The sequence below is a fragment of the Scyliorhinus torazame genome, chromosome 2 (genome assembly GCF_047496885.1).
Source record: "Scyliorhinus torazame isolate Kashiwa2021f chromosome 2, sScyTor2.1, whole genome shotgun sequence".
Classification (NCBI taxonomy): Eukaryota; Metazoa; Chordata; class Chondrichthyes; order Carcharhiniformes; family Scyliorhinidae; genus Scyliorhinus; species Scyliorhinus torazame.
The window spans coordinates 12915441-12932698 of record NC_092708.1 but is presented as its reverse complement, the minus strand read 5'-3'; the positions used below and the strand labels follow the sequence as shown (position 1 = coordinate 12932698).

At 53.5% G+C, this 17258-nt stretch overlaps 1 protein-coding gene across 6 annotated transcripts in view; it reads left to right on the top strand.

The window, feature by feature from the left end:
* tmbim1a (transmembrane BAX inhibitor motif containing 1a) overlaps nucleotides 1-17258 on the top strand; it is a 152987-nt gene that overhangs the window by 90142 nt on the left and 45587 nt on the right. For all 6 annotated transcript variants that reach the window (XM_072468669.1, XM_072468665.1, XM_072468667.1 and 3 more), the window contains 2 exons: nucleotides 5549-5613; nucleotides 11632-11685. In XM_072468669.1, the coding sequence (XP_072324770.1) occupies nucleotides 5549-5613; nucleotides 11632-11685 (119 nt within the window). The remainder of the gene's footprint in view (nucleotides 1-5548; nucleotides 5614-11631; nucleotides 11686-17258) is intronic.

Sequence of the window (17258 nt, the reverse complement as noted above, 5' to 3'; positions counted from 1 at the left end):
ATCGTGAACAAGGACTCCCAAGTCCCTTTGTGCTTCTGATTTCCGAAGCATTTCCCCATTTAGAAAATAGTCTATGCCTAAATTCCTCCTTCCAAAGTGCGTAACCTCACACTTTGCCACATTGTATTTCATCTGCCACTTCATTGCCCACTCTCCTAGCCTGTCCAAATCCTTCTGCAGCCCCCCCTGCTTCCTCAATACTACCTGTCCCTCTACAGATCTTTGTATCATCTGCAAACTTAGCAACAGTGCCTTCAGTTCCTTCCTCCAGATCATTAATGGATATTACAACTGTTGCTATGAGGTTAGATTGGAGAGGTTGGGACTGTTTTCCTTGGAGACGAGGAGGCTGAGAGGAGATTTGATAGAGATATTCAGGATGCTGCGGCGTATAGAGTAAACAGGGAGAAATCCTTCTCCCTCGAGAGATGATCAAGAAGGAGAGGGCACAGATTTAGGGCAATGGTCAAAGAGGCTGAAGTAGAGACTTCCGGGTGCGGCGATGACCAGCTAAGTCGCACGTTTCGGCAGCTCCCGGTGGAAAGGACTTTTGGGCTCTTAATAGGAGCCCCAACGGCAATTTTAACGGCTAAAAACACTGTGCGGTAAACCAGAAGGGAATCCCCCCTGGACCCGGATGGAAAAAGGAGAGGAAAGTGGCCGGATTGCGGTGGATCCTCTAGAGCAGCGGCCAGGAAGGCAGGCACAAAGCAAGATGGCGTCGGAAGGAGGCAGTTTAATATGGGGCCCTGACCAACAAGAGTTCCTGCGGCGTTGCGTGGAAGAACTTAAAAAGGAGATGAAGAAGGAGCTGTTGGCCCCGATATTACAGGCGATTGAAGGGCTAAAGGAGGAGCAAAAGACCCAGGAGCAGGAGCTTAGGGTCGTGAAGGCAAAGGCTGCTGAGAATGAGGACGAAATACAGGGCCTGGTGGCGAAGACAGAGATGCACGAGGCACAACACAAAAGGTGTGTGGAAAGGCTGGAGGTGCTGGAGAATAATGCGAGGAGGAAGAATTTAAGGATTCTTGGTCTTCCCGAAGGTGCAGAAGGGGCGGACGTCGGGGCATATGTGAGCACGATGCTGCACTCGTTAATGGGATCGGAGGCCCCGACGGGCCCGTTGGAGGTGGAGGGAGCCTATCGAGTTATGGCACGAAGACCGAGGGCTGGAGAAATTCCTCGAGCCATAGTGGTGAGATTTCTCCGATATAAGGACAGAGAGATGGTCCTCAGATGGGCAAAGAAAACTCGGAGCAGTAGGTGGGAGAACGCGGTTGGAGTGCGGAGGTGGCGAGAAGGAGGGCAAGCTTTAATCGGGCCAAGGCGGTGCTGCACAAAAGGAAGGTTAAATTTGGAATGCTGCAGCCGGCAAGACTGTGGGCCACACATCAAGGGAAACACCACTACTTCGAAACGGCAGATGAGGCGTGGACATTTATTGTCGAGGAGAAACTGGAATAAGCGGGCTAGAAAAAGAACGTTTGGGACAAAGTGGTGGGGCGAATATGTGGGGTGAAGAGGGGGGGAAAAGGGGGAAGAGATGATTTCCCAAGTTGTTAACCCTGCGACCCTGTAACTTTTCTCTCTTCCCCATGTCGTGGGGGAGGGGGGAGGGAGGATGAGGAGCTGGGGGCGGGGCCAAATGGGAAGTGCGGGCTTTGTTCCCGCGCTATGGTAATCATGGCGGAAACAGGGAAGCAGGAAGGAGGGGGCCTCGCACAGTGGGAGCCGAAGTCACGGGGGGAAGCCGAGGTCGGCCAGAGTTTGCTGACTTCTGGGAGCAACATGGGGGGTGCAATTACGCTAGTGAGGGATCTAGCGGGGGGGGGGGGGCCCCCAACCCGGCTGATCACGTGGAACGTGAGAGGGCTGAATGGGCCGATTTAAGAGGGCACGGGTACTCGCACACCTAAAGAAATTAAAGGCAGATGTGGTTATGCTGCAGGAGACGCACCTGAAACTGATAGACCAGGTCAGACTACGTAAAGGATGGGTGGGGCAGGTGTTTCATCCGGGGCTAGACGCAAAAAACAGGGGGGTGGCCATACTAGTGGGGAAGCGGGTAATGTTTGAGGCAAAGACCATAGTGGCGGATAGTGGGGGCAGATACGTGATGGTGAGTGGCAAATTGCAAGGGGAGGCGGTGGTCTTAGTGAACGTATATGCCCTGAACTGGGATGATGCCAACTTTATGAGGCGTATGTTAGGACGAATCCCGGACCTAGAGGCGGGAAAGTTGGTAATGGGTGGAGATTTTAATACGGTGCTGGACCCAGGACTGGACAGATCGAGGTCCAGGACCGGAAGGAGGTCGGCTGCAGCTAGGGTGCTTAAGGACTTTATGGAGCAGATGGGAGGAGTAGACCCCTGGAGATTTAGTAGACCTAGGAGTAAGGAGTTTTCGATTTTCTCCGATGTCCATAAAGTATATTCACGGATAGACTTTTTTGTTTTGGGAAGGGGGCTGATCCCGAAGGTGACGGGGATGGAGTACACGGCTATAGCTATTTCGGATCACGCTCCACATTGGGTGGACCTGGAGATAGGGGAGGAAAAAGAACAGCGTCCACCCTGGAGAATGGACATGGGATTATTGGCAGATGAGGGGGTGTGTTCAAGCAGTTGACCCGGAAAAAAGAAAAAAATGAAGAAAAAAAAAAAGAGGCTGAAGTAATGTGAAGAAAAATGTTTTCAGCCAGAGGGTGATTGGAGCCTGGAACAAACATCCTGAGAGGGTGGTGGAGGCAAGTTCAGTCGAGGTATTCAGAAGCGAATTGGATAGTTATCTGAGTCCCGTACCAGCCTCCCCGAACAGGCGCCGGAATGTGGCGACTAGGGGCTTTTCACAGTAACTTCATTGAAGCCGACTTGTGACAAGCAATTATTGTTCTGATATTATTGTGGTGATATACATCACTGTAAGTACACAAAGGGTTAATGTACATACACTACACCTAGCTAGGCACTAGATGGAACACCAGAGACATGACACACAGGCAGTCAATCAATAGGTCAGTAAGATAGGACACGACCAATGGGCAGTCACGATACACAACAGAGGTGACACGACCACAGGAGGGCCTTGCACCAACCCATATAAAAGGACACATTACACATGCTCAGGCTCTTTCCAGTGGAGACTCTCAGTGAGTACAGACACAGGGTTGATTACACATCACACCCACCACGTGGATTGTAGCAGTCTGAGTAGCTACAGCAGGGTTGACAGTAGAGTCGAATCCAAGTAGAATTGTTAATAGTTTAATAAACGTGTTGAAGTTATCGCCAAGTCTGAACCTTCCTTTGTCAGAGGGCACATCAAGGAAGCAGCTTATGCTACGTCAAGAGCGTAACAAAACAATTATTATTAAAAGAATGACAAGGTTACGGGGATAAGGCAGTGGAGTGGGACGAGGCAGAATGTTCTTTCAGAGAGCCGGTGTGGACTCGAAGGGCCGAATGGCCTCCTTCTGTGCTGTAAAGATTCTGTGATTACTCCATAACAATGCCGCCTCCCCGAGTCGATTAGTTGTGGAAATGCAGCACAGCAAGTGAGCATTGAGTTAAAGTACAGGGCCACTGGTCTCTTGTGCATCCATTAATGTGTGCTTTTACCCACCCCCCTCCACCCAACCCTCCCCTCCTCTACCACCTCCCCTTCCTCTTCCCCTTGCTCGCTCTTCTCCCCACCCAACACTCCCTCCCCTCCCCTAACCCTCACTCCCTCCCCTCCCCCTCCCTCCCCTAACCCTCACTCCCTCCCCCTAACTCTCGCTCCCTCCCCTCCCCCTCCCTCCCCTAACCCTCACTCCCTCCCCTAACCCTCACTCCCCTCCCCTCCCCCTCCCTCCCCTAACCCTCCCTCCCTCCCCCTAACCCTCACTCCCCCTCCCTCCCCTAACCCTCACTCCCTCCCCTAACCCTCACTCCCTCCCCTAACCCTCACTCCCTCCCCTAACCCTCACTCCCTCCCCTAACCCTCACTCCCCTCCCCTCCCCTCCCTCCCCTAACCCTCCCTCCCTCCCCCTAACCCTCACTCCCCTCCCCTCCCCCTCCCTCCCCCTAACCCTCACTCCCCTAACCCTCACTCCCTCCCCTAACCCTCACTCCCTCCCCCTAACCCTCACTCCCTCCCCCTAACTCTCGCTCCCTCCCCTCCCCCTCCCTCCCCTAACCCTCACTCCCTCCCCCTAACCCTTACTCCCCTCCCCTCCCCCTCCCTCCCCTAACCCTCACTCCCTCCCCCTAACTCTCGCTCCCTCCCCTCCCCCTCCCTCCCCTAACCCTCACTCCCCCCCCCTAACCCTCACTCCCCTCCCCTCCCCCTCCCTCCCCTAACCCTCACTCCCTCCCCTAACCCTCACTCCCCTCCCCTCCCCCTCCCTCCCCTAACCCTCACTCCCTCCCCCTAACCCTCACTCCCCTCCCCTCCCCCTCCCTCCCCTAACCCTCACTCCCTCCCCCTAACTATCGCTCCCTCCCCTAACCCTCACTCCCCTCCCCTCCCCCTCCCTCCCCTAACCCTCACTCCCTCCCCCTAACGCTCCCCTCCCCAACCCTCACTCCCTCCCCCTAACCCTCACTCCCTCCCCCTAACCCTCCCTCCCCTAACCCTCGCTCCCCTCCCCAACCCTCACTCCCTCCCCCTAACCCTCACACCCCTCCCCTAACCCTCACTCCCTCCTCCTAACCCTCACACTCCCTCCCCCTAACCCTCACTCCCTCCCCTAACCCTCACTCCCTCCCCTAACCCTCCCTCCCAACCCTAAGCCTCACTCCCTCCCCCTAACCCTCACTCCCTCTCCTAACCCTCACTCCCTCCCCCAACCCTCGCTCCCTCCCCTAACCCTCACTCCCTCCCCGAACACTCACTCCCTCCCCTAACCCTCCCTCCCTCCCCTAAGCCTCACTCCCTCCCCTAACCCTCACTCCCTCCCCTAACCCTCACTCCCTCCCCCAACCCTCGCTCCCTCCCCCTAACCCTCACTCCCTCTCCTAACCCTCACTCCCTCCCCCAACCCTCGCTCCCTCCCCTAACCCTCACTCCCTCCCCGAACACTCACTCCCTCCCCTAACCCTCCCTCCCTCCCCTAAGCCTCACTCCCTCCCCTAACCCTCACTCCCTCCCCTAACCCTCACTCCCTCCCCCAACCCTCGCTCCCTCCCCTAACCCTCGCTCCCTCCCCTAACCCTCGCTCCCTCCCCGAATACTCACTCCCTCCCCTAACCCTCACTCCCTCCCCTAACCCTCACTCCCTCCCCCTAACCCTCACTCCCTCCCCTAACCCTCGCTCCCTCCCCTAACCCTCGCTCCCTCCCCGAATACTCACTCCCTCCCCTAACCCTCACTCCCTCCCCTAACCCACACTCCCTCCCCCTAACCCTCACTCCATCCCTTAACCCTCGCTCCCTCCCTTAACCCTCACTCCCTCCCCCTAACCCTCGCTCCCTCCCCCTAACCCTCACACCTCCCCCTAACCCTCACTCCCCTCCATAAATCTATTTTCCTTACCCTCTCCTGTTTCCCTCTCTTTCTCCCCACAGGTGTACATGATCCTGACAGCGCAGCTAACCGTGACGTTCGGGATCGTTGCCATCTTCACATTCAGGTAGCTAATGGGGACTGGGGACAGAGGGTCAGTACTGAGGGAGTGCTGCACTGTCAGAGGGTCAGTACTGAGGGAGTGCCGCACTGTCAGAGGCTCAGTACTGAGGGAGTGCTGCACTGTCAGAGGGTCAGTACTGAGGGAGTGCTGCACTGTCAGAGGGTCAGTACTGAGGGAGTGCTGCACTGTCAGAGGGTCAGTACTGAGGGAGTGCCGCACTGTCAGAGGGTCAGTACTGAGGGAGTGCTGCACTGTCAGAGAGTCAGTACTGAGGGAGTGCCGCACTGTCAGACGGTCAGTACTGAGGGAGTGCTGCACTGTCAGAGGGTCAGTACTGAGGGAGTGCTGCACTGTCAGAGGGTCAGTACTGAGTGAGTGCTGCACTGTCAGAGGGTCAGTGCTGAGGGAGTGCTGCACTGTCAGAGAATCAGTACTGAGGGAGTGCTGCACTGTCAGAGGGTCAGTGCTGAGGGAGTGCTGCACTGTCAGAGAGTCAGTACTGAGGGAGTGCCGCACTGTCAGAGGGTCAGTACTGAGGGAGTGCTGCACTGTCAGTGGGTCTGTACTGAGGGAGTGCCGCACTGTCAGAGGGTCAGTACTGAGGGAGTGCTGCACTGTCAGAGAGTCAGTACTGAGGGAGTGCCGCACTGTCAGACGGTCAGTACTGAGGGAGTGCTGCACTGTCAGAGGGTCAGTACTGAGGGAGTGCCGCACTGTCAGAGGGTCAGTACTGAGGGAGTGCCGAACTGTCAGAGGGTCAGTACTGAGGGAGTGCTGCACTGTCAGCGGGTCAGTACTGAGGGAGTGCTGCACTGTCAGAGGATCAGTACTGAGGGAGTGCTGCACTGCCAGAGGGTCAGTGCTGACGGAGTGCTGCACTGTCAGAGGATCAGTACTGAGGGAGTGCTGCACTGTCAGAGGGTCAGTACTGAGGGAGTGCTGCACTGCCAGAGGGTCAGTGCTGACGGAGTGCTGCACTGTCAGAGGATCAGTACTGAGGGAGTGCTGCACTGTCAGAGGATCAGTACTGAGGGAGTGCCGCACTGTCAGAGGGTCAGTACTGAGGGAGTGCTGCACTGTCAGAGAGTCAGTACTGAGGGAGTGCCGCACTGTCAGACGGTCAGTACTGAGGGAGTGCTGCACTGTCAGAGGGTCAGTACTGAGGGAGTGCCGCACTGTCAGAGGGTCAGTACTGAGGGAGTGCCGCACTGTCAGAGGGTCAGTACTGAGGGAGTGCTGCACTGTCAGAGGGTCAGTACTGAGGGAGTGCTGCACTGTCAGAGGGTCAGTACTGAGGGAGTGCTGCACTCTCAGAGGGTCAGTACTGAGGGAGTGCCGCACTGTCAGAGGGTCAGTACTGAGGGAGTGCTGCACTGTCAGAGGGTCAGTACTGAGGGAGTGCTGCACTGTCAGTGGGTCAGTACTGAGGGAGTGCCGCACTGTCAGAGGGTCAGTACTGAGGGAGTGCTGCACTGTCAGAGGGTCAGTACTGAGGGAGTGCCGCACTGTCAGAGGGTCAGTACTGAGGGAGTGCTGCACTGTCAGTGGGTCTGTACTGAGGGAGTGCCGCACTGTCAGAGGGTCAGTACTGAGGGAGTGCTGCACTGTCAGAGAGTCAGTACTGAGGGAGTGCCGCACTGTCAGACGGTCAGTACTGAGGGAGTGCTGCACTGTCAGAGGGTCAGTACTGAGGGAGTGCCGCACTGTCAGAGGGTCAGTACTGAGGGAGTGCCGAACTGTCAGAGGGTCAGTACTGAGGGAGTGCTGCACTGTCAGCGGGTCAGTACTGAGGGAGTGCTGCACTGTCAGAGGATCAGTACTGAGGGAGTGCTGCACTGCCAGAGGGTCAGTGCTGACGGAGTGCTGCACTGTCAGAGGATCAGTACTGAGGGAGTGCTGCACTGTCAGAGGGTCAGTACTGAGGGAGTGCTGCACTGCCAGAGGGTCAGTGCTGACGGAGTGCTGCACTGTCAGAGGATCAGTACTGAGGGAGTGCTGCACTGTCAGAGGATCAGTACTGAGGGAGTGCCGCACTGTCAGAGGGTCAGTACTGAGGGAGTGCTGCACTGTCAGAGAGTCAGTACTGAGGGAGTGCCGCACTGTCAGACGGTCAGTACTGAGGGAGTGCTGCACTGTCAGAGGGTCAGTACTGAGGGAGTGCCGCACTGTCAGAGGGTCAGTACTGAGGGAGTGCCGCACTGTCAGAGGGTCAGTACTGAGGGAGTGCTGCACTGTCAGAGGGTCAGTACTGAGGGAGTGCTGCACTGTCAGAGGGTCAGTACTGAGGGAGTGCTGCACTCTCAGAGGGTCAGTACTGAGGGAGTGCCGCACTGTCAGAGGGTCAGTACTGAGGGAGTGCTGCACTGTCAGAGAGTCAGTACTGAGGGAGTGCCACACTGTCAGAGGCTCAGTACTGAGGGAGTGCCGCACTGTCAGAGAGTCAGTACTGAGGGAGTGCCACACTGTCAGAGGCTCAGTACTGAGGGAGTGCCGCACTGTCAGAGAGTCAGTACTGAGGGAGTGCCGCACTGTCAGAGGGTCAGTACTGAGGGAGTGCCGCACTGTCAGAGAGTCAGTACTGAGGGAGTGCCACACTGTCAGAGGCTCAGTACTGAGGGAGTGCCGCACTGTCAGAGAGTCAGTACTGAGGGAGTGCCGCACTGTCAGACGGTCAGTACTGAGGGAGTGCTGCACTGTCAGATGGTCAGTACTGAGGGAGTGCCGCACTGTCAGAGGGTCAGTACTGAGGGGGTGCTGCACTGTCAGAGGGTCAGTACTGAGGGAGTGCCGCACTGTCAGAGGGTCAGTACTGAGGGAGTGCTGCACTGTCAGTGGGTCTGTACTGAGGGAGTGCCGCACTGTCAGAGAGTCAGTACTGAGGGAGTGCTGCAATGTCAGAGGGTCGGTACTGAGGGAGTGCTGCACAGTCAGAGGGTCTGTACTGAGGGAGTGCTGCACTGTCAGAGGGTCAGTGCTGAGGGAGTGCTGCACTGTCAGAGGGTCAGTGCTGAGGGAGTGCCGCACTGTCAGAGGGTCAGTACTGAGGGAGTGCTGCACTGTCAGAGGGTCAGTACTGAGGGAGTGCCGCACTGTCAGAGGGTCAGTACTGAGGGAGTGCCGCACTGTCAGAGGGTCAGTACTGAGGGAGTGCCGCACTGTCAGAGGGTCAGTACTGAGGGAGTGCTGCACTGTCAGAGGGTCAGTACTGAGGGAGTGCCGCACTGTCAGCGGGTCAGTACTGAGGGAGTGCTGCACTATCAGAGGGCCAGTACTGAGGGAGTGCCGCACTGTCAGAGGGTCAGTACTGAGGGAGTGCCGCACTGTCAGAGAGTCAGTACTGAGGGAGTGCCGCACTGTCAAAGGGTCAGTGCTATGGGGCTGAGGAAGTCTCTTACCTCCTCCCTGTCCCTCCCTCTGTCCACATATCCCTCCATTTGTCCCCCTCCACATTCCCCCTCGTGCTCCGCCCCCCCCTCGTCGCTCCGTCCCCCCCCTCGTCGCTCCGTCCCCCCCTCGTCGCTCCGTCCCCCCCTCGTCGCTCCGTCCCCCCCTCGTCGCTCCGTCCCCACCCTCGTCGCTCCGCCCCCCCCCTCGTCGCTCCGTACCACCCCCTCGTCGCTCCGTCCCCCCCCTCCTCGCTCCGTCCCCCCCCTCCTCGCTCCGTCCCCCCCCTCCTCGCTCCGTCCCCCCCTCGTCGCTCCGTCCCCCCCCTCGTCGCTCCGTCCCCCCCCTCGTCGCTCCGTCCCCCCCCCTCGTCGCTCCGTCCCCCCCCCTCGTCTCTCCGTTCCCCCCCTCGTCTCTCCGCCCCCCCCCCTCGTCGCTCCGTCCCCCCCTCGTCGCTCCGTCCCCCCCCTCGTCGCTCCGTCCCCCCCCTCGTCGCTCCGTCCGCCCCCTCGTCGCTCCGTCCCCCCCCTCGTCGCTCCGTCCCCCCCACCCGTCGCTCCGTCCCCCCCACCCGTCGCTCCGTCCCCCCCACCCGTCGCTCCGTCCCCCCCACCCGTCGCTCCGTCCCCCCCACCCGTCGCTCCGTCCCCCCCCTCGTCGCTCCGTCCCCCCCCTCGTCATTCAGTCCCTCACCCTCGTCGCTCCGCACCCCCTCGTTGATCCCCCCCCGTCGCTCCGTTCCCCCCCCCCACCCGTCGCTCCGTCCCCCCCCCCCACCCGTCGCTCCGTCCCCCCCTCGTCGCTCCGCCCCCCCCTCCGCCCCCCCCTCGTCGCTCCGCCCCCCCCTCGTCGCTCCGCCCCCCCCCTCGTCGCTCCGCCCCCCCCTCGTCGCTCCGCCCCCCCCCTCGTCGCTCCGCCCCCCCCCTCGTCGCTCCGCCCCCCCCCTCGCCGCTCCGTCCCCCCCTCGTCGCTCCGTCTCCCCCCCCCTCGTCGCTCCGTCCCCCCCCCTCGTCGCTCAGCCCCCCCCTCGTCGCTCCGTTCCCCCCCTCGTCGCTCCGTTCCCCCCCTCGTCGCTCCGTTCCCCCGCTCGTCGCTCCGTTCCCCCCCTCGTCGCTCCGTTCCCCCCCTCGTCGCTCCGTTCCCCCCCTCGTCGCTCCGTTCCCCCCCTCGTCGCTCCGTTCCCCCCCTCGTCGCTCCGTTCCCCCCCTCGTCGCTCCGTTCCCCCTCCTCGTCGATCCGTTCCCCCCCCACGTCGCTCCGTCCCCCCCCTCGTCGCTCCGTCCCCCCCCTCGTCGCTCCGTCCCCCCCCTTGTCGCTCCGTCCCCCCCTCGTCGCTCCGTTCCACCCCCTCGTCTCTCCATCCCCCCCTCGTCTCTCCGTTCCCCCCTCGTCTCTCCGTTCCCCCCTCGTCTCTCCGTTCCCCCCTCGTCTCTCCGTTCCCCCCTCGTCTCTCCGTTCCCCCCTCGTCTCTCCGTTCCCCCCTCGTCTCTCCGCCCCCCCCCCTCGTCGCTCCGTCCCCCCCTCGTCGCTCCGTCCCCCCCCTCGTCGCTCCGTCCCCCCCCTCGTCGCTCCGTTCCCCCCCTCGTCGCTCCGTCCCCCCCCTCGTCGCTCCGTCCCCCCCCACCCGTCGCTCCGTCCCCCCCACCCGTCGCTCCGTCCCCCCCACCCGTCGCTCCGTCCCCCCCACCCGTCGCTCCGTCCCCCCCCCTCGTCGCTCCGTCCCCCCCCTCGTCGCTCCGTCCCCCCCCTCGTCATTCAGTCCCTCACCCTCGTCGCTCCGCCCCCCCTCGTTGATCCCCCCCCCCCGTCGCTCCGTTCCCCCCCCCCACCCCTCGCTCCGTCCCCCCCTCGTCGCTCCGCCCCCCCCTCCGCCCCCCCCTCGTCGCTCCGCCCCCCCCTCGTCACTCCGCCCCCCCCCTCGTCGCTCCGTCCCCCCCCTCGTCGCTCCGTCCCCCCCCTCGTCGCTCCGTCCCCCCCCTCGTCTCTCCGTCCCCCCCTCGTCTCTCCGTTCCCCCCTCGTCTCTCCGTTCCCCCCTCGTCTCTCCGTCCCCCCCTCGTCGCTCCGTCCGTCCCCCTCGTCGCTCCGTCCGTCCCCCTCGTCGCTCCGTCCGTCCCCCTCGTCGCTCCGTCCGTCCCCCTCGTCGCTCCGTCCGTCCCCCTCGTCGCTCCGTCCGTCCCCCTCGTCGCTCCGTCCGTCCCCCTCGTCGCTCCGTCCGTCCCCCTCGTCGCTCCGTCCCCCCCTCGTCGTTCAGCCCCCCCCCCTCGTCGTTCAGCCCCCCCCCCTCGTCGCTTTGGCCCCCCCCCCGTCGCTCTGCCCCCCCCCCCGTCGCTCCGGCCCCCCCCTCGTCGCTCCGTCCTCCCCCTCGTCGTTCAGCCCCCCCCCCCCCCCCGTCGCTCCGTCCACCCCCATTGGAATGAATGGTGGACCAGGCTCGAAGGGCCGAATGGCCTCCTTCTGCTTCTATTTTCTATGTTTCTGTGATGCTTTCCAAAGTTGAATAATCTGCACGTTCATTGTCGTCGCTCTTGCCCACTCTGACAAGATACCCGTGTGTCGCTGGTGCCCGTTATGCTGCAGGTGGCTGGAGATAACGATGATTGTAATTTTGAGTTTCCTGTCTGTGTGTTTTCCTGCAGCGCTCCTGTTCAGCAATTTGTGCAGCAAAACTCCGGTGTCTACTGGGCAGCTTAGTAAGTAGCACATCCACCTCTCAACAAGTCAACGCAGTCATCACTTTGACGCAGTAGTTTGATGCAATAGTTAATGAGTTTGACGCAGTAGTTCATGAGATGGATGCAATAGTTAATGAGTTTGACCCAGTAGTTAATGAGTTTGACACAGCAGTAAATGAGTTTGACGCAGTAGTGAATGAGTTTGACGCAGTAGTTAATGAGTTTGATGCAGCAGTTAATGAGTTTGATGCAACAATTAATTAGTTTGACCCAGTAATTAAAAAGTTTGATGCAGAAGTTATTGAGTTTGACGCAGAAGTTAATGAGTTTGACACAGTAGTTAATGAGTTTGCAGCAGTTAATGAGTTTGATGCAGCAGTTAATGAGTTTGATGCAGCAGTTAATGAGTTCGACGCAGTAGTTAATGAGTTTGACACAGCAGTTAATGAGTTTGATGCAGCAGTTAATGAGTTTGACACAGCAGTTAATGAGTTTGACGCAGTAGTTAATGAGTTTGATGCAGAAGTTAATGAGTTTGACACAGCAGTTATTGAGTTTGATGCAGCAGTTAATGAGTTTGACACAGTAGTTAATGAGTTTGATGCAGAAGTTAATGAGTTTGACGCAGTAGTTAATGAGTTTGATGCAGAAGTTAATGAGTTTGACACAGCAGTTATTGAGTTTGATGCAGCAGTTAATGAGTTTGACACAGTAGTTAATGAGTTTGATGCAGAAGTTAATGAGTTTGACACAGCAGTTAATGAGTTTGATGCAGCAGTTAATGTGTTTGATGCAGCAGTTAATGAGTTTAATGCAGCAGTTAACGAGTTTGATGCAGTAGTTAATGAGTTTGACCCAGTAGGTAATGAGTTTGATGCAGCAGTTAATGAGTTTGAAACAGTAGTTAATGACTTTGACGCAGTAGGTAATGAGTTTGATGCAGCAGTTAATGAGTTTGATGCAGCAGTTAATGAGATAGACACAGTAGTTAATGAGCTTGATGCAGCAGTTAATGAGTTTGATGCAGCAGTTAATGAGTTTGACCCAGTCGGTAATGAGTTTTACACAGCAGTTAATGAGTTTGACCCAGTAGTTAATTAATTTGACACAGCAGTTAATGAGTTTGACACAGCAGTTAATGAGTTTGACACAGCAGTTAATGAGTTTGATGCAGTAGATAATGAGCTTGATGCAGCAGTTAATGAGTTTGATGCAGCAGTTAATGAGTTTGATGCAGTCGGTAATGAGTTTTACACAGCAGTTAATGAGTTTGACCCAGTAGTTAATGAGTTTGACGCAGCAGTTAATGAGTTTGACACAGCAGTTAATGAGTTTGATGCAGCAGTTAATGAGTTTGACACAGCAGTTAATGAGTTTGATGCAGCTGTTAATGAGTTTGACGCAGCAGTTAATGAGTTTGACCCAGTTGTTAATGAGTTTGACGCAGCAGTTAATGAGTTTGCTGCCGCAGTTAATGAGTTTGACCCAGTAGGTAATGAGCTTGATGCAGCAGTTAATTAGTTTGATGCTGCAATTAATGAGTTTGACCCAGTAGGTAATGAGTTTTACACAACAGTTAATGAGTTTGACCCAGTAGGTAATGAGTTTGATGCAGCAGTTAATGAGTTTGATGCAGTCGGTAATGAGTTTTACACAGCAGTGAATGAGTTTGATGCAACAGTTAATGAGTTTGACCCAGTAGGTAATGACCTTGATGCAGCAGTTAATGAGTTTGATGCAGCAGTTAATGAGTTTGACGCAGCAGTTAATGAGTTTGACACAGTAGTTAATGAGTTTGACACAGCAGTTAATGAGTTTGATGCAGCAGTTAATGAGATAGACACAGTAGTTAATGAGTTTGATGCAGCAGTTAATGAGTTTGACCCAGTCGGTAATGAGTTTTACACAGCAGTTAATGAGTTTGACCCAGTAGTTAATGAATTTGATGCAGCAGTTAATGAGTTTGATGCAGTAGTTAATGAGTTTGACACAGCAGTTATTGAGTTTGACACAGTAGTTAATGAGTTTGACACAGCAGTTAATGAGTTTGATGCAGCAGTTAATGAGTTTGACACAGTAGTTAATGAGTTTGATGCAGTAGTTAATGAGCTTGATGCAGCAGTTAATGAGTTTGACGCAGCAGTTAATGAGTTTGACACAGCAGTTAATTAGTTTGACCCAGTAATTAATGAGTTTGACCCAGTAGTTAATGAGTTTGTCGCAGCAGTTAATGAGTTTGATGCAGTCGGTAATGAGTTTTACACAGCAGTGAATGAGTTTGATGCAACAGTTAATGAGTTTGACCCAGTAGGTAATGACCTTGATGCAGCAGTTAATGAGTTTGATGCAGCAGTTAATGAGTTTGACACAGTAGTTAATGAGTTTGACACAGCAGTTAATGAGTTTGATGCAGCAGTTAATGAGCTTGACCCTGTAGTGAATGAGTTTGAAACAATTAATGAGTTTGACCTAGTAGGTAATGAGTTTGACGCAGTAGTTAATTAGTTTGGCGCAGCAGTTATTGAATTTGACACAGTAGTTAATGAGCTTGACCCTGTAGTTAATGAGTTTGAAACAGTTAATGAGTTTGACACAGTAGTTAATGAGTTTGACGCAGCAGTTAATGAGTTTGATGGAGCAGTTAATGAGTTTGACGCAGTAGGTAATGAGTTTGACACAGTAGTTAATGAGTTTGACACAGCAGTTAATGAGTTTGATGCAGCAGTTAATGAGTTTGATGCAGTCGGTAATGAGTTTTACACAGCAGTTAATGAGTTTGACGCAGCAGTTAATGAGTTTGACGCAGCAGTTAATGAGTTTGACACAGCAGTTAATGAGTTTGATGCAGCAGTTAATGAGTTTGACACAGCAGTTAATGAGTTTGATGCAGCTGTTAATGAGTTTGACGCAGCAGTTAATGAGTTTGACCCAGTTGTTAATGAGTTTGACGCAGCAGTTAATGAGTTTGCTGCCGCAGTTAATGAGTTTGACCCAGTAGGTAATGAGCTTGATGCAGCAGTTAATGAGTTTGATGCTGCAGTTAATGAGTTTGACCCAGTAGGTAATGAGTTTTACACAGCAGTTAATGAGTTTGACCCAGTAGGTAATGAGTTTGATGCAGCAGTTAATGAGTTTGATGCAGTCGGTCATGAGTTTTACACAGCAGTGAATGAGTTTGATGCAACAGTTAATGAGTTTGACCCAGTAGGTAATGACCTTGATGCAGCAGTTAATGAGTTTGACACAGTAGTTAATGAGTTTGACACAGCAGTTAATGAGTTTGATGTAGCAGTTAATGAGATAGACACAGTAGTTAATGAGTTTGATGCAGTAGTTAATGAGTTTGTTGCAGCAGTTAATGAGTTTGATGCAGCAGTTAATGAGTTTGACCCAGTCGGTAATGAGTTTGACACAGCAGTTAATGAGTTTGACCCAGTAGTTAATGAATTTGATGCAGCAGTTAATGAGTTTGATGCAGTAGTTAATGAGTTTGACACAGCAGTTATTGAGTTTGACACAGTAGTTAATGAGTTTGACACAGCAGTTAATGAGTTTGATGCAGCAGTTAATGAGTTTGACACAGTAGTTAATGAGTTTGATGCAGTAGTTAATGAGCTTGATGCAGCAGTTAATGAGTTTGACGCAGCAGTTAATGAGTTTGACGCAGTACTTAATTAGTTTGACCCAGTAATTAATGAGTTTGACCCAGTAGTTAATGAGTTTGTCGCAGCAGTGAATGAGTTTGACACAGTAGTTAATGAGTTTGACCCAGTAGTTAATGAGTTTGATGCAGCAGTTAATGAGTTTGATGCAGTAGTTAATGAGTTTGACACAGTAGTTAATGAGTTTGACGCAGCAGTTATTGAGTTTTACACAGCAGCTAATGAGTTTGACACAGCAGTTAATGAGTTTGATGCAGCAGTTAATGAGTTTGCAGCAGTTAATGAGTTTGCAGCAGTTAATGAGTTTGACGCAGTAGGTAATGGGTTTGAAACATTTAATGAGTTTGAAACAGTAGTTAATGAGTTTGACGCAGTAGTTAATGAGTTTGACCCAGTAGTTAATGAGTTTGACCCAGTAGTTAATGTGTTTGACGCAGTAGTTAATGAGTTTGATGCAGCAGTTAATGAGTTTGACGCAGAAGTTAATTAGTTTGGCGCAGCAGTTAATGAGCTTGACCCTGTAGTGAATGAGTTTGAAACAATTAATGAGTTTGACCTAGTAGGTAATGAGTTTGACGCAGTAGTTAATTAGTTTGGCGCAGCAGTTATTGAATTTGACACAGTAGTTAATGAGCTTGACCCTGTAGTTAATGAGTTTGAAACAGTTAATGAGTTTGACACAGTAGTTAATGAGTTTGACGCAGCAGTTAATGAGTTTGATGCAGCAGTTAATGAGTTTGACGCAGTAGGTAATGAGTTTGACACAGTAGTTAATGAGTTTGACGCAGCAGTTATTGAGTTTTACACAGCAACTAATGAGTTTGACACAATAGTTAATGAGTTTGACACAATAGTTAATGAGTTTGCTGCCGCAGTTAATGAGTTTGACCCAGTAGGTAATGAGCTTGATGCAGCAGTTAATGAGTTTGATGCTGCAGTTAATGAGTTTGACCCAGTAGGTAATGAGTTTTACACAGCAGTTAATGAGTTTGACCCAGTAGGTAATGAGTTTGATGCAGCAGTTAATGAGTTTGATGCAGTCGGTCATGAGTTTTACACAGCAGTGAATGAGTTTGATGCAACAGTTAATGAGTTTGACCCAGTAGGTAATGACCTTGATGCAGCAGTTAATGTGTTTGATGCAGCAGTTAATGAGTTTGACGCAGCAGTTAATGAGTTTGACACAGTAGTTAATGAGTTTGATGCAGCAGTTAATGAGATAGACACAGTAGTTAATGAGTTTGATGCAGCAGTTAATGAGTTTGATGCAGCAGTTAATGAGTTTGACCCAGTCGGTAATGAGTTTTATACAGCAGTTAATGAGTTTGACCCAGTAGTTAATGAATTTGATGCAGCAGTTAATGAGTTTGATGCAGTAGTTAATGAGTTTGACACAGCAGTTATTGAGTTTGACACAGTAGTTAATGAGTTTGACACAGCAGTTAATGAGTTTGATGCAGCAGTTAATGAGTTTGACACAGTAGTTAATGAGTTTGACGCAGTAGTTAATGAGCTTGATGCAGCAGTTAATGAGCTTGACGCAGCAGTTAATGAGTTTGACACAGCAGTTAATGAGTTTGACGCAGTAGTTAATTAGTTTGACCCAGTAATTAATGAGTTTGACCCAGTAGTTAATGAGTTTGTCGCAGCAGTGAATGAGTTTGACACAGTAGTTAATGAGTTTGACCCAGTAGTTAATGAGTTTGATGCAGCAGTGAATGAGTTTGATGCAGTAGTTAATGAGTTTGACACAGTAGTTAATGAGTTTGACGCAGTAGTTAATGAGCTTGATGCAGCAGTTAATGAGTTTGACGCAGCAGTTAATGAGTTTGACACAGCAGTTAATTAGTTTGACCCAGTAATTAATGAGTTTGACCCAGTAGTTAATGAGTTTGTCGCAGCAGTTAATGAGTTTGATGCAGTCGGTAA